This window comes from Silurus meridionalis, chromosome 6 (genome assembly GCF_014805685.1).
Source record: "Silurus meridionalis isolate SWU-2019-XX chromosome 6, ASM1480568v1, whole genome shotgun sequence".
NCBI classification, from domain to species: domain Eukaryota; kingdom Metazoa; phylum Chordata; class Actinopteri; order Siluriformes; family Siluridae; genus Silurus; species Silurus meridionalis.
The window spans coordinates 3038509-3065220 of record NC_060889.1 but is presented as its reverse complement, the minus strand read 5'-3'; the positions used below and the strand labels follow the sequence as shown (position 1 = coordinate 3065220).

At 42.2% G+C, this 26712-nt stretch overlaps 1 protein-coding gene across 2 annotated transcripts; it reads left to right on the top strand.

Moving 5' to 3' along the window:
- Positions 1–5223: 5223 nt before the first annotated feature.
- uggt1 (UDP-glucose glycoprotein glucosyltransferase 1) lies at positions 5224–23032 on the top strand. 2 transcript variants are annotated; one of them, XM_046851729.1, is made up of 41 exons: positions 5224–5331; positions 7219–7351; positions 7432–7511; positions 7605–7735; positions 7829–7941; positions 8163–8337; positions 8411–8507; positions 8611–8689; positions 8909–9009; positions 9304–9403; positions 10008–10068; positions 10340–10431; positions 10583–10733; positions 10893–11012; positions 11988–12073; positions 12520–12655; positions 12775–12906; positions 13211–13375; positions 13467–13587; positions 13905–14003; positions 14150–14173; positions 14587–14681; positions 14817–15023; positions 15460–15591; positions 15677–15807; positions 15904–15999; positions 16070–16172; positions 16264–16343; positions 16839–17028; positions 17102–17260; positions 17332–17417; positions 17496–17580; positions 17910–17998; positions 18083–18187; positions 18666–18750; positions 19234–19416; positions 19820–19980; positions 20098–20212; positions 20659–20775; positions 21641–21806; positions 21991–23032. In XM_046851729.1, exons 1-41 carry the CDS (start codon positions 5295–5297, stop codon positions 22014–22016), a joined length of 4644 nt encoding a protein of 1547 aa, XP_046707685.1. In that variant the 5' UTR covers positions 5224–5294; the 3' UTR covers positions 22017–23032. The 2 variants fall into 2 exon arrangements, with proteins under 2 accessions (XP_046707685.1, XP_046707686.1); XM_046851730.1 differs by lacking the exon at positions 14150–14173.
- Positions 23033–26712: the final 3680 nt, after the last annotated feature.

Sequence of the window (26712 nt, the reverse complement as noted above, 5' to 3'; positions counted from 1 at the left end):
TATAAATAAGTTCGTTGTCTGTGTCCTACAAAAGTCTGAATCATACAAAATTCACATTCCACACAGTCCTTGAAAGAGGAACAAACTCTTGGGAACGGTTGTATTTCTATTAATAGCACATATCACATTAATTATACATGTGTATTCCATTGAAATTGGCTCCATATACCTTAATATGTAATTACTGTTGGCACCAGCACTAAATTAGGGCTTATGAATTATTACGTTCATTTTATTCATAGATGCATAGAAGCATCAAGGGGGGCAGGTCTCTCAGAACTATCCACTATTTCTCCTACATGAGTTTACAGACACCTGGGATTGGCCAGACTTGCTGGGATTGGCAGGGGGAGAAAGAGTATAACTTAAACAACACAACTCTTTTGTCTACCAGCCATGGATGGTATCATTGGCATTTGAAGTCTGGACGGTAGACCGAATACTCACGCTGGACCACTTGGGACCCTATTTGTCTGCATTAATATTAACAGGTAAAACAAGAGTGCAGGGAAACACTGATATATATATATATATATATAACGATTTTTTAATATACCCCGATCATGGCACCTGTCAGTGGGTGCGATATATTCGGCAGCAAGTGAACATTTTGTCTTCAAAGTTGATGTGTTAGAAGCAGAAAAGAATGGGCAAGCATAAAGGATTTGACAAAGGGCCAAATTATGATAGCTGGACACTGAGTCTAACTGAGTAAGAGCATCTCCAAAACTGCAGCTCTTGTGGGCTGTTCCTGGTATGCAGTGGTCAGTATATATTAAAAGTGGTCCAAAGAAGTAACGGTGGTGAACCGGTGACAGGATAGTGGGCAGCCAAGGCTCATTGATGCACGTGGGGAGCGACGGCTGGCCCTTGTGGTCCAATCCAACAGACGAGCTCCTGTAGCTCAAATTGCTAAAGAAGGTAATGTTGTTGATGCTCAACGAGTCAGGACTGTTTTGGTAGCAAAAGGGGGACCGACACATTATTAAGCTATAAATAAATGCCCCAGCAATGTCCCCCTCTGACTTTCCCTCTGTGGGAATAACGTAAGCGAGCATAACATTTTAATATTATGCATATTCTCCCTCTGTCTATACATACACTGTACAACTGAACTCATTTGTTGAGTAACCAGAAAGCACATTGGGACAGACACATTACCGGAGATTTTCACACACATCTCCCACCAGCAGAATCTGGAACCAAGCCCGAAGCCACAAATGCGGCTGACTCAGACAAGTGCACTCTCCGCTGTAATTACAAAATGGATCCTCACTCTTATATATTTTTTTTTATCCTGTTGAAGTGGAAGGCCGAGAAAAGTCCAGCATCAGCAGAGAAGCAGAGGAGGGCCATCGTTCTAATTTCTCCCTGGACAACAGGAAGCAAGACTCGGGCTTATAAGTTTAGTCCCATGTGATTAGAACGGTATGCCCAATAGCATCGAGCAGAGAAGATAAAGCAGGTACGGTGAGAATGAGCATTGCTATACATCGAACAAAAAGCAAATGGTACACTGAGCTGAAGTAGTTGAATAACTGCAAGGACAAGGAAGAGAAATTTGATCGCCAAGTAATTGCAAATCTCTAAGGAAAGCAGAGTATTTTCCAGTCGATACTGTTGTCAATATAAATGAATCTGCAAAATAATGGCTTCCAAATAAAATGGATGATGGGTAATAAGGATAGATATTAAATCAGTCATTTATTTTTCAATTGATCTTGCTGTTTTTTGCATTTAATTAAAAGCTACTGTACTCATACTAGGAGATCAAACAATATTGATTACCAGCAAGAGTAATTAGTTTGGATACGGCTATGGCTAAACAAAACACTTGGGAGATTGGGGTATAGGAAAAGCATCAACAATTATTTTCAGAGTTACGGTCAGTACCTTGATTGGAACAGTGGTATCTCTGTGGTTAAGGATTACTGATTGGAAGATCGAGGGTTCCAGCATCGCCTACCTGCTACTGTTGGGCCCTTGAGAACTGTCCTTGATTCAAGGGTGCTGTATCATGGCTGAACATATACTCTGACCCCAGGTTCTTAATAAGCTGGGAAAGGTTAAGAAAGAATTTCACTGTATTCAGACCATTACAAGCCTCTTTCTTTTGAGGACGATATTTTTCTAGAATCTTGAAGTAAATCAATAAATAGATAATACTTTGGCCAATAAGTACAACTAGAACTGATCTTCAATATGGATTGAGCTTGGACCCTCTTCCTTTACCTAACGTAGCCCATCACACAATTTGCCCACAAATACAGACACAAACCTGCAATTCTGCAAATGAGTTCTCCTGAGGATTTGTTCTGTTCTGGATGGCATGATTACAATCTAGTAATTAACCAACACTATGGGATAAAAAGCTGGAATTGGCCCGGAACTGTTTGATATTCCATGAAACCAAATTCCCTGTAACGGCTAAATCAAGCTGAAGACCATTTTGAAGTTACACAATGAACTCACAGAAACAATATTTAATGATGTCTTGGACAATTTGTGTGGTTTTGAAGCTAAGCTGATGTTTCCCCGCATTGTGCTCTTAAAATTAACTCCTAACTTCGGACATTGATTTTATTACTCGGACATGAGCTCAGGCTTGATCATGGATTGTATAGTAAGTCAAACTTACTTCTTTTGGAAGTCAAACTCAAACGAATTGCTAAATTAACACAAAAGGAACAAATTCCTCAAAGACAGATAATTGTTACCTCAGACCTTTCCCAGAGGTTATATCCCCGAAACAAATGAAAGCAGGATGCTATAAACCAGTATAGGCTGTGCTGTCATGCTTGATATACCGTTTTAATTTAATCCTTGAGCATGCAATTTGTGTCCTAGCCATCCCTAGCTGGCCTGCACAGGTAGGTATAAACATCCACCATGCTCCTTTAGGTTCAAGTTGGGGGTCGTAAGATCCAAGATAGATCCTGGGTGCCTAGTTGTGCTTCCTATCATCAGTGGTACGTGGATTACAACCGATGAGGAAACATAACAATTTTTTATATTTTGAACAACCTTGAGAATACAGAAAGAGTCATACATACCTTATATGTATGCTTTGACGTTGGTGTTTTATGGCTTGGAGATAAAATTGAAAAGAAATTGGAAATTTTAACGGTGATAATAAGTTTCCCTTAAAAAAGAAATAGTAAGAGTATGGGGATACTTGTAGGGACTACATGATCTATGGTTTTGTTAGAAGGGCATCAGTTAATTTTTGACCAGTGCATCTGTGCAAAGTGGCAGTTATAAATGACATAGACTGTTCTTTATTTCCATTTGCAGAACCCCTAAACTCGGTGCAAAATATCTGGTTTGGGCTGCATGGTGTGCTTTTCCATCTTCTTGCAAGTACAGCTGCATTATGGCATTACAGGACCTTTGGGAAATCATAAGACATTGTAAGACCCAGCACATCTAAAGTACAATCACCAGACTCAGCTACTTTCTTTATTGCAGCTGCACTGCATCCCTCTGAAATAGAACCAATGTTCTTGTGCAATAGGGCTGGAATACTTACAACTACCCGTGTTGGGGCAAAATCTGATTCCCAAAGACCTACTTACCAAGGCAACACTGGTCCTGAACGGAAAGAAATCCTTGCACTGCTGCAGAGTTTTATTGTATTTTAGAAACAGACGACCTTCATGGGCAAAAATCGCAGTGAAATTCTTACTTCACATTTCCCAGCTTATTAGGAAGCTGTGGTCAAAACACAGGGTATATGCACATGTATCCATGATACAGCACCACTGGAGCAAAGTGGGTTAAGGGCCTTGCTCAAGAGGCACCTTGGTAGTACTGGGGCTTGAACTCCTGTCCATCCAAACAGTAACCAAGAGCCTTAACTATTAAGCTACCACTTCCCTGATTCCCATGCAGCACAGACATCCACGGGTACCTTTGGTTCTTGGTAGAGGGACATCCATAAGAAACAAGTGTATTCTCAGGTAATTAAAACAAAAATTAGGACTTAAACAGCCCTGAAGCATGGCTGGAACTACAGGTAAAATTCCTATTGCCACCCCATAATGGCTTCCCCCAATGGCTTCACCAAACTTCAGCAGAAAAACAGGTACACTATTTAACTGTCTTATGGTGGTGGCAGGGCAGGAGGTACCCACTGGCATCCCTGAGCTGGTTGCGCCCTAGGCAATCGTCTAGTTTACCTATGCCTAGAAACGCTGCAGTCTTTAGAAAGCCTCTCTTGTCAAAAATCGACCTGAAATTGGTGTCCTTTTTTTTTACATGAAAGGCCCTGGGCCAGTAAAGTACTCACTATATAACAAGTGATATGCCCCTTTGGTGTGCACTGCCAAGTCGTTTATTTGTCTATACGCTCCTTCAAATGATTTTCCAGGCTTTTGGCTGGGCTTGTTGGCCATCGCCAGATCTGGGTGTTGATGGCCAGCAAGCTGCTAAGAGGAAGGGCCTTGGGCCAGATTCCACAACCAGCCAGGATTCAAATCTGCCAGCCAAGTGTACCTTGTTGCCACTTTTTTGTCAGCCTTTTTGAAACGGTCAGTGTCACTCATCACCAGTTGCACAGCTCCAGATGTACACAGGACAATGTCTTTTGGCACAAGTTCGGTGCTCCCTGTAACTGTGAGTGCAGCCTGGTGCTGCCATCTGTTGGTGTGTTACAAATTTAGTCTCGAAACTATTTGATAACACCTTCTAAAGGTGGTATTTACAGCAAATACTGTCTCATATCATAGATTTTGATACAAGGCATGGCTTAACGCTTAAGGGTTTTGGGTTCAAGGCCTAACCTGGTTCTTTTGGGCTCTTACGGAAGGCCTTTAACCCCTTTACCTAACGATGGTCCTGACAAACTGGGAGTTAAAAAGAACGTCACTTTGTCATTGTATTACTATTTATAATAAGAATTATTATACTTATTATAATTTAGTACTAATTCAATAATTACAGCCTGGGACTACACTATTTTAAAGCACAGGGCTATATTTTATTAGGCTGAACAACTGCCTGATTAAAAATAAAAATTATCCTTTTCTATTTTAAAACCTTAACAGGTAAAATATATTTGAGAGATATAATTTCTTTCAAAATACCTATTTAGTTCTCACAGCAATTTGACAGCTAATGTGGCATTTTTGAATCGGCAAAACAAAGGACGCCCTATTAAACGGAGAAGCCCATCCAAACTCGGGCGGAGTTCCAAACAGATAACCGAGTGCACTATAATAGGTTTAGAAGGCGCGGTTTTGCTGCCTACGTAGTGAACTTATTGAGGTAGTGAAGATGCTATTTGGGATTGAACCATGGCTGCTTTAGCAGGAAGTTCAGAAGCCGGTGGAGGTATGAGCTGGTGTTTTCGCTTCTTGCTCGCTTGCATATGAACACAAACACAAACTCGGCTGCGTTATTATATTATGGTGCAGGGAATGCCATGTGTTTACGTTTTACTCGGATTATATATATATATATATATATATTTTTTAATATAATTAATTAGCAATTGCAGGCTAATACGGGTATCTATCTATCTAGGTTTAGAATAAAACGCGGTTTATAAACAATTATATTAGCATGAGAAATACTTTTTGTTTTGTATTTCTCGAGTCATTTTTATTATTTTCCGAAATGTTTCGATAGAATTGGGTTGCATGGCAGCGGCTAGGCTAGCATCCTGGTTGAGTCCCGGATGATTGGTTAACAAACCCGGAAGTGTGCGTGTTCTTGATGATGATTGGCTGTCCGAGGGGCCACGCCGAGGCGCGCGATTGGCTGAGCCGTCAGACTCGTGCTTCCCTCCTCCTCTTTCTTCTTCTTCTCGAAAATGACAGTAGCTGGGTTTCTGTATTGTGTTTCAACATAGTCAAACATCTGGACACACCGTCTCCTCCAGTGGTTCTTTATTTTCCCTACTTTCTGAAATGAACATTGAAGACATCCGGGTAGTTAAAACGTGTTAAAAATAACCCAGAATAGGTTTTATATTTATTGAGCAGTTCCCAGAGGAGATGAGTACGTGTTTGCAGCTTTTCCTTAACTTTCCAGTTCAACTCATTCCAACCATTTCAGCTGGATTTAGATTGGGTGATCGTGGAGGCCTAGCACGTTATTACACTCCTTCATGGACGAACAGCTGTTACAGGGCCCAGAGGTGTTTGGGGTTGTTGTCCTGTTGTGCGAACCTGATATGATACCAACAGTGTCACCAGCAAAAAAAACATCTACACCATCACACCTCCTTCTCCTTCATGATTTACACTGGGAAGCACAAATTCAAGAACATGGCGGAGAACCAAACCTCTTAAATTTGCACTCTTCAGACCAAAAAGTTTTTCTCCGATCTATTGTCCATTCCTTGTGTTTCCTGCTTGTTCTTCCAAAGTAACGGTCCCGTTGCCTCAATTTGACTATGAACGCCTGACTCATGCTGTCCCCTCTGAACAGTGGGTGTTATAAAATCTGCCACTTGAACAATAAGAAGCATTTATTTAATTTAGGGAATTCTGAGACAGGTCATTCTAATAAACTTATCCTCTGCAGCAGAGGTAGCTCTTGGTCTTCTTTTCCTGGTGATTGCCAGGAACTTGGATTTGTACCTCACACTTTGTTTTGCACACGAGTACTGATGGTCTAAAGAACTTTTGAAGACAGCAAGACGAAGAGTTTGCCGAGCTGTCATCAAAGCTAAATGTAGCTACTAGGGACAAATAAAACATATTCTGGGTTTCTTAACGCTTTTTTTTTTCCCGTTTGCTACATAATTCCATAGGTCGTTTGGACGTCTTCAGTATTAACCCACAATATTGAAAATATAAAGAAACTGAAGACCTGAATTTTTACTGGTACTTTATAGTGATGAGGTAAAAGTTTTGTAAAATAATACTAATAGCGATAATATAATTTTTTATGTACCTTATGATTGAATATATAGGTAGGACCTTACTTAACTGTACAGAAGATGCACTAGCAAGTTCCTAAGACAACCTAAGAGACTGTAGATGATGGTGCATGGATGGGATGTTAACAGCATTCTGGTTTATAAATGCAGAGCAGAAAGGAATGTAAATGTACCTACGGGGCATATTCTCGTTGTCGATTGGATGCAACCATGTCAGACTGTGAGAAGGGAAACGCCCAAATCTTGACAACCGTTTACAATTTCCTACAATGTCACCGTATGCTATCAGATGACGATGTTCCATTCAAATTGACGTGCCGTTTGCTCTCTAGGCTGTAAGATGCGGCCGTTTTGGGTGCTCCTTGCGACTCTGCACTTTGTGTCCTGCGTCAGCGGCGACTCGAAGGGCGTGACCACGACACTTACCACCAAATGGGCGTCTACACCTTTGCTCCTGGAGGCCAGGTATGATCTGTTCAAAGCCACCATCTAATACTAATACAACGAATTCCTACGGTACTGATCATTCCCTTCTCGGTCACCAGCGAGTTTCTTGCTGAGGAGAGCCAGGATAAGTTCTGGGACTTCGTGGAGGCCAACCAGGAAATTGAAAACGACCACGACGGTAAACTTCCTCGCATTCGGTTCCGTTTGCTAACTTTAATGCCCACACATACTGTTTATTAAACCGAGTTGTTTCGTTTTTTCCCCGGCACAGGCACAGATCTGTCCTATTACGAGCTGATCCTGAAGCGAGCCAGCCAGCAATTAAGTCCCGTCCAGTTGAAGTTGATGAAGTTTGCGCTCTCTCTGCGCTCGTACTCGTCCACCGTCTATTCTTTCCAACAGGTCAGAGAACAATTTCGCCATATTTATGGTGGGGGGTTTGCTGGAATAGAGAAGCAGCGTAACGTTTCTTGTAATTCCCTATTCGTCGCACAGATCGCGTCCAACGAACCTCCTCCACCCGGCTGCAAGGCGTTTTTTAGCATCCACGGGGAGAAATCGTGCAATTTAGACCGCCTAAATGGCCTGATTGAGGCCGCTGCTGAGAAGTGAGTAGACTACAACAGCACCTTGTGCATTTACGCCATTATCCAAAGCAATTTACAATTGTGTCACTGTGCAGTTGAGGGTTAAGGGCCTTGCTCGGGGGCCCTCAGCTCAACATCTTAACCACTTCCACTCCTACCACCACTTTCCATATAGAATTCCTGCTTTTATTCCAGCACTTTTCACATTTACACCACAGTTTTCGACCCTTTTTCCAATGCAGGCCGAAGCCTTTCCTGTTCAAAGGCGACCACAGGTTTCCCTCGGCCGACCCAGACGCCCCCATCGTCATCCTCTACGCCGAGCTGGGAACCAAAGAGTTTGCCAGGCTCCATCAGCACATGCTCGCCAAAGCCAACAAGGGCCTGATCAACTACGTCCTGCGCCATTATGTCTCGGTGGGTCAATTTTTATGACGCGTTGTTCTCAATCTGAGAGTTTCCTCACTTATTAAAAACGTTCGCCTTGCAGAAACCGAGCGACAAGAAAGTTTTCCTGTCTGGTTACGGGGTTGAGTTGGCCATCAAAAACCAGGAGTACAAAGCCAAAGATGACACACAAGTTCAAGGTTTGATTCTGTTCATTTTTTTATACAAGTCTCAACAAGAATGTAGTAGTGTGATGTTTGGTTATGAAATCAAATCACAACGCTTGCTTTCGCATCTCGCAAGGTGCGGACGTGAACGCCACGGTATTTGGCGAAAACGACCCCGTGGACGAAGTGCAGGGTTTCCTCTTTGGCAAACTCAAGTAAGTCTACCATCTAACCATACTTTTTGAGCATTCCAGTATAGTCCATCCAGTCCAATTCATTCCAAAGGTGTTTAGTAGCTTTGAGGTCAGAGTTCTATAGCAGGAGATCTTTCACGTGTACCCTTTTGCAAGATCTTTACAAGAAGAACAAAATAAATCACTGAATCTATTTGTTTGATGCAAATATCCAGAATGTAATTTTTTTCCCCCCCCCAGAACAATCTACCCGGAGCTGAAGGAACAGCTGAAGGAGCTGCGTAAGCACCTGGTCGAGAGTACGAACGAGATGGCGCCGCTCAAAGTCTGGCAGATGCAGGGCGAGTATTACATCTTTCCTGCGCATAAGATTTTCGTCTCTCCGAACGGCGTTTCCGTAATTAGCGGTGGCTTTGTGACTGTTATATTACGATGAGACGTCAGGAGAATAAATTCACCCACTCTCTGATATACCTAGAGCTTTTAAATCCGTGCCAGCTGGAGAAGCCTCGTGTCGTGAAGCCATCATTCCCTTTTCAAAAGGATTACCTCGAAGATCCCCGAAGATCTGTATAGAATAAAACGTAATTCTGTTCTCCATTTTATACCATTTGTTCATCTCTTTTTTTTCCCAGATCTCAGCTTCCAGACCGCAGCCCGTATCCTAGCAGCCCCTCCTGTAGACGCCCTTAACGTAATGAAGGACTTGAGCCAGAACTTTCCTACGAAAGCCAGGTACGCCGACGTGTCACCCGTTCGGAAATCACGCATTCAGATATCTGGTGAACTGATGAACATTTGCCGTTTTAATTAAAGACAAAAAACAATTGATTCATTTCTAGGGGCTAGAGTTATTAAAGCAAGAAAAATGACCTTGTCTGCACAGTTCTAAACACTGCAAAAAAAAACAACCATAACACTCCATGTAAAATAGTTTATAGTTTATTACCAACATCATAAGAAATAAAAAAAAAAGTGCAATATGAATATATCAATTAATAAATATTATTGTATTTATAAAGGATCCATATTGCACTCTCCGTGCGTCACTCAGTCTCGACGCGTGAACTGAATGTGGCATTGGTGATTCGCCTCTAGAGGCCGCTCTCGTAGTAACAGCGGACCGGAAGCCGGAAAAACTATCTGTACGAATTTTTGGCGCTCAACTATCGGCACCGATTACTAAGTCGACCTTTACTCTAAAGCTTCACTTTGTGCACTTGATAATAACTGTAAGAATATAAATAATCCTGCCAACCCCTTTTTTTTCTATGCATGTTTCCATTTATTTTATTTTATTCATTTATTTTTTTTTTACACTTTTACCATTTGTCCTCAGGTCCATAACCAAAACGGTGGTGAACTCTGCGACGCGTAAGGAGATCGAAGATAATCAGAAGGTAGCTTTGCTTTTCTTCGCTTTAAGTACATCACACGGACAAAAGTATCAGGACCCCCCCCCTGACTTTCCCACCCGTATGTGGCTCTAGAACATTTTCCCAGAAGTGTGGGGTTTATTATATAACAGCAAATGGGATGTGGAATAAGATGTTCATACCAAACTTATGCTCAGGTTTCCACAAAGTTTTGTCAATAATTTGTGATTAAAAACCCCCAAACAAACAAACATCAGTCTTGGTTTCTAAAAACGGTCCTTGTGGTCCTCTGTAGTACTTCAAAGGCTCGTTGGGACTCCAGCCAGGAGATTCAGCGCTCTTCATTAACGGGCTCCACATTGACCTGGACGCGCAGGACATCTTCAGGTGAGCAGTAAATCTGGAACCAATAGTGCGTCCGTTGCCAGGTATTCGCGCGTATCCCCCGTTAGCGCCAAAATGTATCGAATTGTTGGAGGTGAATTCCAGCATTTTTATTCCTAAACGCAACAAGAAGTTTGTCCTTTACTCTGTGCAGCATGTTTGACATCCTGAGGAGCGAAGCCCGCGTCATGGAGGGCCTCCGTAGCCTCCTCATTGACTCGCCGTTCATCCACGATATCCTCAAGCTGAACGTTCAGCCGTCTGACTCCGATTACGCCGTGGACATCCGCAGTCCTGCTGTCCATGTACGCTTTCATACACACACACACACACACACACACACACACACACACACACATATATATATATATATATATATATATATATATATATATATATATATACACTGCCGTGTTCGAGTTTTCCGCAGGACAGCACTAACGCGTTCGTTTATTCCTCTTCAGTGGATCAATAACCTGGAGACGGACGGCAGGTACGCATCGTGGCCTTCAACCGTGCAGGAGCTTCTGCGGCCCACTTTCCCAGGAGTCATCAGGCAGATCCGTAAGAATTTCCACAACCTGGTGAGCAGGGTTTTTTTTTTTTTTTTTTTTTTATATAACGGAGCCTGTGAGAAGTTTGGAGAAACGCCCAGTATTTTATGGTTCCTGAGAGACACGTTCCTTTTTGTTTCTATGCACATGTGTGAGAAAAATGTACTTTGACCAAACAAATATATGCATTTTCCACTCAATTATCATAGAAAAAAACTTCTTCACCATCAATAACAGATTAACATGCTCTTGACATCCAACTGTTTTTTGGGATCAGTGACTGGGGCAGTTGTGATGGATATCACTCTCTAAATAACGCTTGCAGTGCTCGGACTTATGCTTCACTGTTATGGTGAAGTCGGTTCCCAAAATGCACAGTCCAGACGGAATCGCATGGTGCTGAAGTATAAAACGGTTGCCATGTTGGTTCAAGAATCCTTTCACCCTGAATAAGTCTTGAACCACCACGTTTGATTGTGGGGGTGAGGAAGTCCACTCTCATCATCTCTCTTGTCTTCTGTCTTACAAAAGACCAGCGTTTTTGTGTTTTTTTTTCTCAGATTGTTGCATAGAAACATAAGGAACAGGCATGAGTCTCAAAAACCATTATAGCTGGAAATCTAGGTAAAGAACAAAGCAAAACAAAAATTGTAATTACTTAACCATATTGACTGAACTAGGTGTTCTTACATTCCAAGATCTAAAGTAGATTTTAGGAAAAAAGGGGTTTTCAAATGATTGATTTGTCATGATTTCACACCCCTCCCGCCCACCCCTGCATGGGTTTTTAGTAATGTGCAATGATTGCTTTCAACCGGCGAGTAATTGACAAAACTGGGGTAGTTTGTGTCGTGTTGATTCAAATCAGGACGAAAATTGTAGACGGATTACTCATGGAATATTGTTAAGTTGTTTGAAAATAACATATTGGGCAACCAGACTGTAGTTGTATTTGTACTGCTTTCGACGAATACAGTCAGTTCCTCAAACTCTTTTTGCTTGTAGGTCATGATCCTGGACCCCACTCACGAGAGCACGGCGGAGCTGTTGAGCGTCGCCGAGATGTTCTACGCCAATAACATTCCCCTCAGGTATGCACATTTTTGGAATTACACATAAAGTTACAGTCAGATAGCAAAGTTTCTCTTTCAGAATATATATATATATATATATATATATATATATATATATATATATATATATATATATATCTGGGGAGTGGCAGCTCAGTCTTTAAGATCTTTGGTTCGTACTTGCCGATAACCGACAACCGAAAATGGATAAAATCAGCATCATTAAACTACCAAAGCTGGGCCCTTGAGCAAGGCCCTTAACCCACAACTGCTTAGACATGTTGCCATATAAGGAATGCTGTTTTGGTCAGCTAGTTGGGCCAGGCAGACAACAAAGGTTACCATATAAGGAATAGAATGGACCCTAAAAGTAGGTCAGGGGACTTAATGGGTGCCTCTTCCAAGGTGCGGTTGGTGGAATCAGTCTTTTATACCCTTCTTGTCGTTTTGCCTGCATCGTTCAGGATAGGACTGGTGTTTGTGGTGAACTCCGACGACGATGTCGACGGCATGCAGGACGCCGGGGTCGCGATGTTACGGGCTTTCAACTACATCGCCGAAGAGGTGGACAACCAGTTGGCCTTCGACGCCATCATGTCCGTAAGTCGATAGCTGTTTTTTTTGATGACTCGTCATTTCCTAAATCGATACAGACATGAAGGCATTGACATTTGGCAAATGGGTATTTTTATTTATTTTTTCTTTTGTTTTCCAATCAGATGCTAAACCGTGTGCCCAGTGGAGGGAAGCTGAAAGTGGAGGATGTGGTGGCCGTTCTAAAGAAACGTTATCCCTACGTGGAAATCGGTAGCATTCTGGGAGCAGATTCGGCCTACGACAACAATCGCAAGGTGCAAAAGCACTTTTTTTCTTTTTTATCTAATTGATTACTTTTTTGCTATTTGCTGTTATATCATAACGAGACATAGCAATACCATGATCCTTAGCTAGCTTTCTACATTTATGCCCATAACCAGAGCGACTTAAATTGATCTTATTCATACAACTGAGCAGCTGTGGGGGTAAGGGCCTTGCTTAGGGGCCCAGGCATCTTGGTGTGACTGGGATTTCGGATGTAAAGTCCAAAGCGTTAACAAACTAAGCCACCAGGCTCTTAAACGAACTAACCGCAAGTCTTCACGTGTGTTGAGGCAGGAAGGAAAGGCGTATCACGAGCAGACAGGCGTGGGTCCCCTCCCCGTGGCCCTCTACAACGGAATGCCTCTACAGCGTGAGCAGCTCGACCCCGACGAGCTCGAGACCACCATCATGCACAAGATCCTGGACACCACCAGTTTTTTCCAGCGTGCCGTCTATTTGGTGAGGAAAAACCACCGTTCATTGATGTATCGCTGTAAAACACACACCACACACACACCCACCCAAGCAATGCTTTCGGTCTTTTGTACAGGGCGAACTGGCAAGCGACCACGACGTCGTGGATTTCGTCATGAACCAGGCAAACGTGGTGCCGCGCATCAACTCGCGCATCTTGACCACCACCAGGAGCTACCTGGACCTCTCCAGCACCAGTCAGTCAACTTTCTGTCATTTGCTTCCCAAAAAAAAAAAGAATTCCATACACGATTATATTCCTCGAGTATTGGGAGACCCCTGAGTTAGTGTGTTGGAGTTACCTGCATTTTATTAATTTTTTTATTTATTTAAGTATTCCTAGCTATACATTTTTGTTTCAGCTACATTCTCAAAAGTTTCTGGACGCCCAAAACCACCATCTTGTTTTTTTGAACATCATGTTCCACTTTTCGAATTTCATCCAAAGGCGTTATATACGGTACAATTGTGTGTCTCTAGTCTCTGTATCGAGTGCAATCTCTCTCCCCTTCAGATAACCATTTCATCGACGATTACGCCCGGTTCCTCTTCCTGGACGCTACGGAGAAGAACACGGCCGTGGCTAACAGCATGAACTACATGACGAAGAAAGGTGAGGCCAAGAACTCCTACTTAGAATAAAGATGCCTTCATATAAGAAATCTATCCTTCTAAGTCTATTGGTACATCTTTTTTTTTCTTCTCTCTCCTTCCTTCCTCTTTGGTGGTGGTTCCTTTCTCACTTCCCCCACCCCCAAGGAATACATTCTACCGTTTCCTCTGGTAATTTCTTTTCCTTTAACCTTCTGCGTTTTTGTGTTCGTTTTTCAATAAATGTTTTTCTTTTTCCCTCTCGATGATGTCACATGGGTGACGTATTCAATTCAAAACCCCCAACATATGGTGAAGATGCACTTTTAATGATCAGAATCCCCCTCGCTACAGACTTACCCGCCTGAACTTCTGTATTCGAACCAGAGGAAAGTTGCCTGGGGTGGTCTGCTGCAATTCATCCACTAGGTGTCCCAATGCTTTTTTTTCCTCATAAAGTATATTTCGAAAGGGTTGATTAGATTTCCGATCCTGAATTCCTACGTGTCCCCATGTGACATAATTAGATTGCTAGATTATGCTAGCGGTGCAATGTTCGATACTGCTGAAGTGCATGAATAAACGAACATTGCTCGATTTGACAGACGACGGCGTGGTCCGCCCCGTGACGTTTTGGGTGGTCGGAGATTTCGACCAGTCGACTGGCAGACAGCTGCTCTACGACGCCATTAGACACATGGTAAAGTTTAAAAATTACCACTTCGATCGTTGGTCCTGTTAATGCATGCAGCATTTGACCAATGAGGGGTTACCAGGGACCTCACCCATCGTGACTTAATAAAGTCCTTTTTTTTTTTTCTTCTTCTTTTTTCAGAAAACCAGCAATAACGTGCGATTGGGGATGATCAATAACCCGACAGACAGTCCCACAAACTCGACAACGCTGATTGCCCGGGCCATGTGGTCAGCCATTCAGACTCAAACTGCCAACAACGCCAAGAATTTCATCACCAAAATGGTCAAAGAGGAGACGGCAGACGCGCTGTACTCCGGGGCGAACATCGCCGACTTTGCTGTCGGGGTAACTGTCCATTTTTTTTTTATTTTTTTTTTTTTTAAATAATAATTAATTTCACTGATTGGTTGCCAATGATTTCACAATCAGTTGTGGAAATTTTTATTTATTTATTTATTATTTGATTGATTGTATATAATTCTAGCTAGCCATCATTTTATTTATTTATTAATTAGCCAGTACATTTTATAATAAAAAAAAATATTCTAACTATTTTATTTCTTAGTTGCCAGTGATTCCCAAATAAATTGTGTAAAAAAAAATACACAGAAAATCGGCTTAATTTTTTTTTTTTTACATTCATTTGCATTTGCTTTTTTTTTTCTTTTCAATCATTATAATTCTAGCTATATGTCTGTCGTTTTATTAATCTATTTATTTATTGACCAGTACATTTCATCATTAAAAAGATTTTATAGTATCGCCTCTGGTTCTTCTCCAGGGCATGGACATCCCTCTTTTCAAACAAGCTTACGAGTCTCCGAAAGTGGACTTTCTCTTGGCCCACGCCGCGTATTGCCGCGACGTCCTGAAGCTGCGGAAAGGCCAGAGGGCCGTCATCAGTAACGGACGGGTGAGCTATCCGATCAGACAAACGAGTATCGGAGACATGATCTCAGAATTATTTTGTGCATTTGTTTCATTATTCCTTTGTGCAGGTTATCGGTCCGCTGGAGGAGGGGGAGGTTTTCAACCAGGATGACTTTTTGCTTCTCGAGAGCATCATCCTGAAAACTTCTGGGGAACGGATCAAGAACAAAATCCAGCAGCTGGGCATCGAAGAAGACCGGTAATTCATCTCGTCATACCCGGGAAGATTTAATATTATTCGGGGGTTTTTTTTATGTTTAAAAAGCCAATACATTTTTTTTCTCTATTGTTCTAGAGCGAGCGATTTGGTCATGAAGGTGGACGCGCTCTTGTCATCGCAGCCCAAAGGCGAGGCCCGGGTCGATTATGGCTTCACTGATGACAAACACAGGTGAGTGAGCAGGATTTTGAACCTTCTTCTTTCTGAGAAACTGCTATTTAATGTACGCTGCTTCCTATAGCGCTGTAAAAATCCGCCCCAAGGAGGAGGAAGTGTACTTCGACATTGTGGCCGTGGTGGATCCGGTCACCAGAGATGCTCAGAAACTGGCTCCTCTTCTCTTGGTAACAAACAGCAAATTTGCAGTTGTTTTTTTTTTCCCCCCAATATTCATTGTTTTATGGATCTTCATTTATATCAATTGTTTCTGTCCAGGTTCTGAAACAGCTGGTCAATGTTAACATGCGGATCTTCATGAACTGCCAGTCTAAGCTCTCAGACATGCCGCTTAAAAGGTGAGCATCTGGCAACATAATGTTCCAAGTCATGGGTTAAGACCATCCAGCCATCCGTCTGTTCGTCTGCATTTTATTTATTTATATTTGATACATTTGATCATTTTCCAAAAAAACCCCAATAAAATAAAATAATTTTATTGCTTGGTTGCCAATGATTCCAAAATTAATTGCAAAAAATAAACAAACAAATTGCTTCTTCTTTTTTTTTTTTAATCATTGTTTATTTTTCATCATTTAAAACCAATTTATTTATGAATTAAAAAATATAATTGGAAACAAAAAATGTCTTGCTTGGTTGCCAATGATTCCAAAATAAATTTTTTAATTACAAATTTTCATTATAAATAATTTTAGCTAGCTATCATTTTATTTAGATATATAAAACATTTAATTAATAAATCATTTCTTGATATTTAAAAATTGTATTGCTTGTTAAGATTCAACCATTCGTCCGTCCGTCCCTCTTTCCTTCTTTCTTTCTTCGCTCTACAGTTTCTACCGCTACGTGTTGGAGCCCGAGGTGACCTTCATGGCTGATAACAGATTCACTCTGGGCCCGATAGCAAAGTTCCTAGACATGCCTCAGTCTCCACTATTCACCCTGAACCTGAACACCCCCGAGAGCTGGATGGTAGAGTCCGTGCGGACGCGTCACGACCTGGACAACATCTACCTACAGGAGGTTTGTCCGTCTACAAATCGTGGACCTTTGATGGATAACTAGAAAAGGTATTAATGCTCTCGTTACTCTTCAGGTCGACAGCATCGTAGCCGCGGAGTACGAGCTCGAACATCTTCTCCTGGAAGGTCACTGTTTCGACGTGAGCACCGGCCAGCCGCCTCGCGGGCTCCAGTTCACCTTGGGGACGGCCTCGGACCCCGTCATCGTCGACACCATCGTCATGGCCAACCTGGTAAATCTTCTTGATTTAGCTCTCGCATGTCGCGTGTGTGTGACTTCTGTATAACAGAAATTCTCCTCCAGGGCTACTTCCAGCTCAAAGCAAACCCCGGGGCCTGGATCCTGCGCCTGAGAAAAGGGAGATCGGACGACATCTACAAGATCTACAGGTTGGTATCGGGGTATTCGCTTGCACATTTGTGTGTGTGTGTAGTTGTGTTTAAACCTGACGTTTCCTTTCGCCGTAGTCACGACGGTACAGACTCTCCGACCGATGCCGAGGACTTGATAGTGGTGCTGAACAATTTCAAGAGCAAGATCATTAAAGTAAAGGTGAGCAAAAAGCCAGGAGCAGGGTTTCCATAGTAGTTCTTTCTTTTGCTAGTACAAATCGAATTCGCTGTTTTACGACTAGAAAATAGACCAACACGAAACAGCCAATCAGCTTTCTGCTATTATATGGAGAATGGATATTAGGGCTCGGCGTGTGTGTGTTCTTAAATTTCACTTTGCGTAATCGTACAAAAATTCTCACGCATGATTTCCCAGAACCCCAGACATTAATCCAGCGATCTGAACGTAATCAGATTTCAGGACCACTTTCTTTTTTTTTTTCCTCTTTAAAACGCAATTTCGAATAACCTCCGTCTCGTCGGGCGCAGGTGCAGAAAAAACCCGAAATGATGAACGAGGAGCTCCTCAGCGACGGCACCAGCGAGAACGACTCCGGATTCTGGGAGTCCCTAACCAGGTAGAGACTCCCCAAGCCGGGATTCATTATTGCTTACAATCTCTTTAAAACATTCACTTTTTTTTTTCCCCCCCACTCTTTTAGAGGATTTACGGGGAACCAGAAAGTGGAGGAAAGCAAGCAGGAGAAAGACGACGTCATCAATATTTTCTCGGTGGCCTCGGGACACTTGTACGAGAGATTCCTGAGGTAAAAGTTAAACGAATCTTTTTATTTTTTTAATTTTTTTTTATTTATTTATTTTTTTTTAAACTCGTCTGTCTGACGTCCCGTTTCACGATTTGCAAATGGATTTTTGCGTTCGTGAAGTTAGAGGATGGCAGTGTGTGATATTTGAAAATGGCAGTACCTTTTTTTTTGTTGCAATTTTTATATTAAAAAAAAAAAGTTAATTGACGATCGAGACGGCGGGTGACATTTGCTTCTATCTGTATTACAGCTTTTTGTAGAAATATTTCCCTTCACGTTTTTCCAGCCGTGATCTTTAGCGACGTCACATCTGATTGGTGCTGACATTTTTCCTTTTTTTTTTCTCCAGCGGAATTCTTTATTTAAGGTCATTTCTCATGGATTTCTTCTCTACTCTAATTTCTCAAGGCCGACCTGATAAATGTCCTGATCATTCATTGAAAATGAGCTGACCCACAATGTTTTTTCCCCCCGTTAGAATAATGATGCTGTCTGTCCTGAAACACACCAAGACGCCGGTGAAGTTCTGGTTCCTGAAGAACTATCTGTCTCCGACCTTTAAGGTTTGTTGGGAAGCTGTATCTAATCCCTGGATATGTAATGGCAGCTGTTTAGTTATGCATTTGTGGTAGGCCATTAAGGTCATCAGTTCTCTTCATTATATAACGTTTCTTTCGCTTGCACTGCTTCCAGTAGTGTATGTTCAGGTTAGAGTTTCTGTCCAATCAGATTTCAGCCGTCACATCACGTGTCGCCAGGGTCAAAATCTCCTGTTTCTTAGAGGTGATTGCATTAAACAATCAGATTTCGAATTGGCGACACCGGGGCCATCTAGCAGGCGTACGATAACCTTGCCATTTTTTGCTTTAGCAATAACATTCAGTGCTCTGTTATACTGCGTTTCTCTATGTTATTGACGGTTTCTATAGCCGTGGCTGAGTCATGGTCTGAGTCAGGTAGGACATTACTTGATTACTGTTAACACTGTCAGAGGCAAGAACTCAAAAGCACGGTCAAATACATTTAACTAAATCTCTATTTGGCAGGAATTTATCCCCTTCATGGCTCAGGAGTACGGTTTTCAGTACGAGTTAGTGCAGTACAAGTGGCCTCGCTGGCTCCATCAGCAAACCGAGAAACAGCGGATCATCTGGGGATACAAGATCCTCTTCCTGGACGTGCTCTTCCCGCTCGCTGTGGATAAATTCCTCTTCGTGGATGCTGACCAGGTACCATTGACTCCTGTGTTTACACAAAAAAAAAGATCCGAATTGCACAAAGTGATCAAACAAGACAAGCAGTTTGGCGAGTCTCAGTTCGAATCAATCTTCTGAAACACCTGCATTACTTAGACACTTCTGCCCCCTTCAGGCAAAGCATTGTAATTTGAATTATGAGGTCATTTCCAGATTTGGAATGACAGCAAATGATGGAAACATGGGGAATCAGTAGCTCACCAGTTAAGCCTCTGGGTTACTGATCGGAAAGTCAAACCCCAGTATTAACAATATCGCCAAGCTGCCACTTTTGGGCAAAGCTCAAATCAGGCTATACAGGTCCTCCAAATGAAGGTTTGTGACATGAAAGTGTGTTGTACATTTTCTACATTTGGCATGTACTTTTTTCCTCCAGATTGTGCGCACAGATCTAAAAGAGCTACGCGACCTGGACCTCGAGGGAGCGCCATACGGTTACACGCCTTTCTGCGAGAGCCGCCGGGAGATGGACGGCTACCGCTTCTGGAAGTCAGGCTACTGGGCTAGCCACCTGGGCCCCCGCAAGTACCATATCAGGTTAGGAGGCAAACAGCGCCTTTTTCCCGGTAGTCTTCATGTAAAAGTAAACTCATGTCCTCCTGATGTTAGAATTGATCGGAAGTTCCATCAGCTTGTCCCCGTCTTGCCTTCCAGTGCACTGTACGTTGTGGACCTGAAGAAGTTCCGAAAGATCGCCGCAGGAGACCGACTGCGAGGACAGTATCAAGGACTGAGCCAGGATCCTAACAGTCTGTCCAACCTTGATCAGGTACGTCTTGTTGTGTGGGTATGGTTTTATGTTTTTTTTTGAGATTCTGTAACCAAATTGGGTTTCATTTATTGGGTTTCATGGTCACGTTAGCATGTTTTTCAAGGGAAAATGTCCTTGTTTGTTCCTCATCTATTTACAGACGGTCCCCAAGTTATAATGGTTCAACTTAGGCTTTGTTAATCTAACGATGACGATAGCAATACGACAAAATTTGTTAAAATAGTGTGTTTCGTGCCAAATATACTGTATAGTTTATACAGCACGATACTATAATGGGTCCGTTTTACTTAATTATACTACCCCCTACTGATCATCATTTGTAAAAGACTCCCACGTCGCTAGGCCATGTTTTGACTTACGCTATTTTAAATTCACGATGGGATTTTTGGAACTGGTAATTCCGGGAATATCTGCTTAAACCTCAAATTTTTCTTCCACCTCAGGATCTGCCGAACAACATGATCCACCAAGTGCCAATCAAGTCTCTGCCTCAGGAGTGGCTGTGGTGCGAGACGTGGTGCGACGACGCCTCCAAAACCAAGGCTAAAACCATTGACCTGGTACTGACCAGATATTTATTTATTTGATGAGAGAAGTCAATTAAGACTGGCCAGACTGGTTCAAAGTAACTCTGATAGCTATTTCAAAGAATCAAGCAGCAGAAGCGGGTTGGGTTTTACTTTTTTTCAGTGTAGAACAAAGCTAAGGGTACAGTTGGCACCAAAACGACAAAGATAACGACTGGAAAAGGGTTAACAGGTCTGGCATACCTTAAGAGTAGGGTGAGCATTTGACTCAGAGATCCATGGACTCAACCTTCTTGTGGACAGTCCAGGCCGGTGGAGGTGACCATAAGCATCCTCCCATGGCCAGAATTTTCCCATGCTCTAATGTCTCAGACTGGTTTCATGCACATAAGATCCATATTTGTCAGTGGCCTTCCCAGGCACCAGATCCGAGCTGAACACCTTTGTGAGCGTAGAAATCTGTAGGAATCGGATTATGCCATCGCCTTAAATGCTAAACCAAATGGCTTTGCAATATAAAAGGGTGGGTTTCGGGTGTTTAGACTCCTTTTGGTACCAAATAGAGTTCGCCGGGTAGTGGATTTTACAGATAACGATATAGCTAAGAATCCATAAAAAAAAACAATCATGAAAATGTGCTAAATTAAATACATATCATATTAATAAATCAAAATAAATCAATAAAAACATTTTATTCAAAATGAATAGAAAATAAACAAACACTTTAAATAAAGGCCATGTGCCGATTTTGCCTCTAGAGGCCACTCTCAAACTGTATAACGCAACCCGGAAAAACTATCGGTAGGGATTTTTTTCAAAACATCGGTGCAAAATCTCAGAAACCAGCAAATCGGTTGACCTCTAGTAACCAATTTGCTGCTTAATGTGACTGTTACAGTGCAACAACCCGCAGACTAAAGAGCCGAAGCTCCAGGCAGCTGTCCGGATCGTCGCCGAATGGACCGATTACGATCAGGAGATCAAGAGAATTTATAACAAGTTCCTTGAAGGACGAGAGAAGAGCGCTCACTCAGGGGAAAAGCACAAACCAGGGACACAAACAGGTGAGGTCTCTCTATCACATTTTCTGTGTGATAAGTTTTTTCCTGCAGCCTTGTGCTGCCACCTGTTGGTGTGTTACAAAACTAGATTTGAACCTACATCCTCGATCCAATCCAATTCGTTTTGAATATGCAATACTCACTTGTTAACTCGTCTCATCCTCCTTTTTTTTTTATTTTTTAACAGATGGACAGATGCACACGGAGCTCTAGACGGACTGCTTTCTCCGTACAGGGATGAACGACTCTGTTTAAAGAGTTGTCTCCCCCTTTCTTTTTTTTTTTTTTTTTATTTGTCAGTTTTTCCTTAAAAAAAAAAAAGCCTATTCTCCTGGAGCGGGGTCCACGTCGGCGCTGTGAAAACTTGAAGGGAAACTTCTATCGTCCGTGTGTGCATGGGGACTCTGGCGGGACTTGCGAGGACATCGGCAAATCGTGTCCCGTGGAATCATTTACACAAAGTCGCATACGCGGTTTTAAACGGAAAAAATTTAGCATTGCCTTTTCCCGCGAATCCGACCAGATGAACCTGCCAAAGTGTGTGTCCGAGAGAGTGTGTGTGTGTGTGTGTGTGTGCGCATTCTGACTGCAGTAATTGTCACATCGATGGTCTAAAGATGATTCATCTGATCGGCCCAAGTGAAAATCATGACTCAATGAATCTAATTTCTTTAATCGTGTGCTGGAGAGAGCGATAAATGAGTGAGAGGTGAAGTGTGTGTGTGTGTGTGTGTGTGTGTGTGTGTGTGTGTGTTTTTTCGTTGTTTAATAGGAAATTAGCTAAATTATACCACTATTAAATCTATATGTATACATCTTCAGCTCATCAGTGGATGTTTTTACACGATTACCAATGCCCACGTGGACACGGGGGGAGGTTTTGGGAGGTGGTAGCTCAGCGGTTAAGGCGTTGGACTTTGACGCAGAAGGTCATGAGGTCGAATCCCAGCACCACCAATCTACCACTGCTGGGCAAATCCCTTTACCCTCGACTGCACAGCTATAAATCGCTCTGGATGAGGGGCCCCCATCTGATCAGATTTGAGAAGTCCCTCAACTTGTTTTTTCTCTGCCATCGGTTAATTTTTTTTTCCCCCCATCTGCATCTACTGTATGGTTTTTAAGCAATCCGGGGACGCAGAAGCCGTTCTCTAGAATGTGTTTTTGGGATAATGTAGGTTTAATTGTGGGGATGCTGGTTCTTTTTTTAATAAAAGAGATAAATTCAAGGCTTGTGCAATTATTATTATTATTATTATTATTACTTTGTATTAGTTTGTGCTCCAGTGAAGAAATCTACAACCATTTGAAATACCTGTTGGCACCACATGGGGGCAGCATGCATCAATGAACTACTTGTAGAAACCCGATGTATTGAACTGAAATTAATTTGTATTTATTATAATCCGTTTGTATTAAGTTCTTGAGTTGAATTTCATGGAAATTTAGGCTGTTCATATGGAACCATCCTCAGCTGCTAAGAGTGGACTTCGATTGAAGCAAACTTTATCTGGAGGTTTATTTGACTTTGAATATAAGGTTATATATAAACTTTCTACCACATTTGAGAGACAAAGGCCATATCTGAATCCAGCATAAATTAAAAGCAAATAAGCCTCACAAACCCCTTAAATATTTGGAAGCGAAGTTCTAGAAAATAGCTCTAGAACCATTATTATAAAGAACTGAAGTATAACAGACAGGAATCTCATACTGCGAGAATAAATGTCATTACTAAAGCAAGAAACCCACTGAACACAATTCAACAAGTCTCCTTTCACTGTAGCCACAACTGCACTGCCCACATACATCACAGCAACCAAATCAATTACTTCTTAAAGCCACATAAATATATTTGAGCTTGTGCAGTTTGCTACAAATGTGGTTTGTGAGCTTCGACTGGTGCGTGAAAACGCAGACGTTATTGTACGCCTACAAAATGGCCCCGGTGTCGCCAACTCGCAATCTGATTGGTTAAAACAACATTTTCAAGCAACATGTCCTTTATGCTAGGGGTAATAACAGTAACCCAATCACATGATCCTAATCGTTGACTATTTCCTTTAACAGCGTGTCCCAAAGTGCTTTATTCCTGATTGTCTCAATCCTGTAGCCATGAGAGCGTGCCAGTGGCTCTTCCACCAGTCTTTATTAAATCTGAATGTGAGCACGGTTGCCAACTCCTTGGCATTCAGACCCTTATCACAGCCCGATCATTTTGCCCGAAATTGTGGTCTTGTCTTCTTTAGTGGAAAAAGTCTGCAAAGTAAACTTTTCTTTTCTCCCGACAAAAGTCACGGAGGCGAGAAGGTTCAGTATCAATTACGGAGCCAGAAAAAGTGTCATTTGCATGTAGATGATAGCCGAAATCCTTTCTCTCTCTTTCTCTCTGTCCTCTTATATATAGTTACCATGACGACCCACCTACCATTTATTCCTGTATGTTACAGCCAGACTGCACGTTACTGGCCGGTTCCTTTTTCTCTGTGTTTTTGGATGAATTTGCATCTAAATGACTTGGTGCTGTCTGTCTTTATCCTGTGTCTTCTCTTTGACTCGGCTGCCTGTCTCGTCTTTGTTTCCTCCCCCCCTATTTCTTTTTCTCTCCCCAACACTATAGCGCATTCTCTCAAGATTTACGAAATGGAGACAATTTGGGCTTCCCATTTATGAATGCAGTCTGGGCTGAAAATGATGCAACTTTTTATACACTTGAGGTCAGCGGTTCGAGATTTGCATCTCATGATTGTTGCTCTGTAAATACAAGGTCAGAATGCTGAAAAAAAGAGAGTGCTGGAATAGAAAAATAAGTGGTAACGGTGCGGCGAAGCGGAATAACCATGCCGACGTGGATCCCGGGAACAGGATGCACTGAAGGCTTTTATTTCCCTTCCACCACAGCAAAAGTCTTGGAAAGTGCCCTCTTGCTAAGTTCCTTCTTGTTCGTTACTATGGAAAAGAGATGACTCTCCCCAAAGGAACAACAAAGCAGTTTACAGGGACTTGTAAAGAAACTGTGTGTCCCTCCTGTTGCTGGGGAAGATCCTATCTCTAGGGTTGTCAGTGCTGTGTGTAGGGGGGGTTTGAGTCTGTAGACTCTGGGTCCAGATGGCAGTGGTCAGCCATCGCTCACGCCACAGACAGATTAAACGGCGCACCAATAATAATGACCAATGGACACATCTGCCATTTCGCTTTCGTGTGATCCCTCTCCCTCTGTGCCTTGGCATGGCTTTGATCTGTCAAACTGAACCAAGAAGCCACCGGGGCCACCTGTGCCTTGACGCCTGGCACCTCTGCGGGAAGGAAAAGGGGTAGGGAAAGCAAATGGAAGAGTGGCTTGGCCAGCTGGACTGCTGCTGCTTATCGAACTTCAGTACTTTGTATTTAAAATTGAGGCAAAGAATACCTGCTGGATTGAGGAGGGGGGGGGTGTTGGTTGAGGCCCAACTATTGATATTCCTTCCTGAAACTCTCATTTGGCTTTGTCTGAAGTCAGAGGTTCTAGCAATTAATAAAGGCATATTGGAAGATGCTTTTTTCTACAAAAAAGACCAATTTACTTGTCACATGTACCTAACAGCACACAGTGAAATGCTTTTGTATATCCCAGCGATGGGAAGCTGGGGTCAGGGCACAGGGCCAACCACGGTACAGTGCCCCTGGAGCACAGGGCCTTGCTCAGAGTGGCAGCTTGGTGATACCAGGGCTTTTCCTGCCATATCTGGTTCTTCCCAAAGTTGGAGGCATCTGATTGTATAGGATATCTTCGGAGGTGGTAGAACAAATTTTCTTTTACTTTACTACAAGACCCAAACCTGTATCCAGCATGACAATACCCCTTTGCTTAAAGCCAGGTTCTTAAAGATGCTTTCCATGGTTTGGAGTGGAAGATCTTCTGCTATAGCGCTCCAACACTATTGAACGTCTTCGGGATGAACTAAAACGCTGACTGCACTCTGAGACACCCACACCAGCACCTGACTTTACCCCCAAAAGAGTGGAGGTTGATCTAACAGCAAATGGGGACTAAATGTGGAATGGGGTGTTTAAAAAGCACATGACATTCTTATGCTTGGGTCTACAGATATCTCCATGTATGATTCTATAAAGCTTTGCTAAAGGCCACTGGCCATGCCTTGTGGACTTGTGAACACCAGGTGGCACTGTGTGTCTAGATTTTGCATGGAATAATTGCGGCGAGATCACGCCGACTTCCTCTAACAAGGGGTTCTTCAGTACATTTTGTGTATTTGCTGAATCAACTGACACTAGAAAGTCCTTCCATGTAGAGGTTTTCAACATACAAAAAAACTCGACCAATTCAATGAGGCTGAAGAGGGAATGACTTTCCAGCTGTAGTTTATGCGATAACAAGAATTTGCTGTATGTTTAACCATAAACAGCTAAAAAAAAAGTTTACCTAACTTTTATATAACTCATACGCAAGTGGAATATTTAGATTCAACAAAAAATGTTTTTGTAGAAATACATTTGGAAATTAAATTTATATCTATTATATCATTAGCTATTATTTCAATATAGCTATTATATCAATACAAAACATTTTACCCAATTGAACACTTCCATTAATTTTGAATATATTAATGTCGATTCAATTTTTTAAAAAACAGACAGGCTATTTGCATTTCTGCCTATTGATCAGCGAATATACATTTATTCGAATACTGTATTTTTTTCCCCCAAAAATAACAATGATATTTGACAAATTGTATATAATATTGGGTCCGTTTTTCTGTACCGTAATGCCTCGTTGCTTTTCTGCGGACTCGCCGTCTGTCGCCTCGTGCATCACGCGACGTTGGGTAGCGCGAACTCTCTGGGGAACCTTGCGACAGCCAGATCCTTGAGCCAAATCTCGCTCACACTTAATTAGTTAATCCAGCAC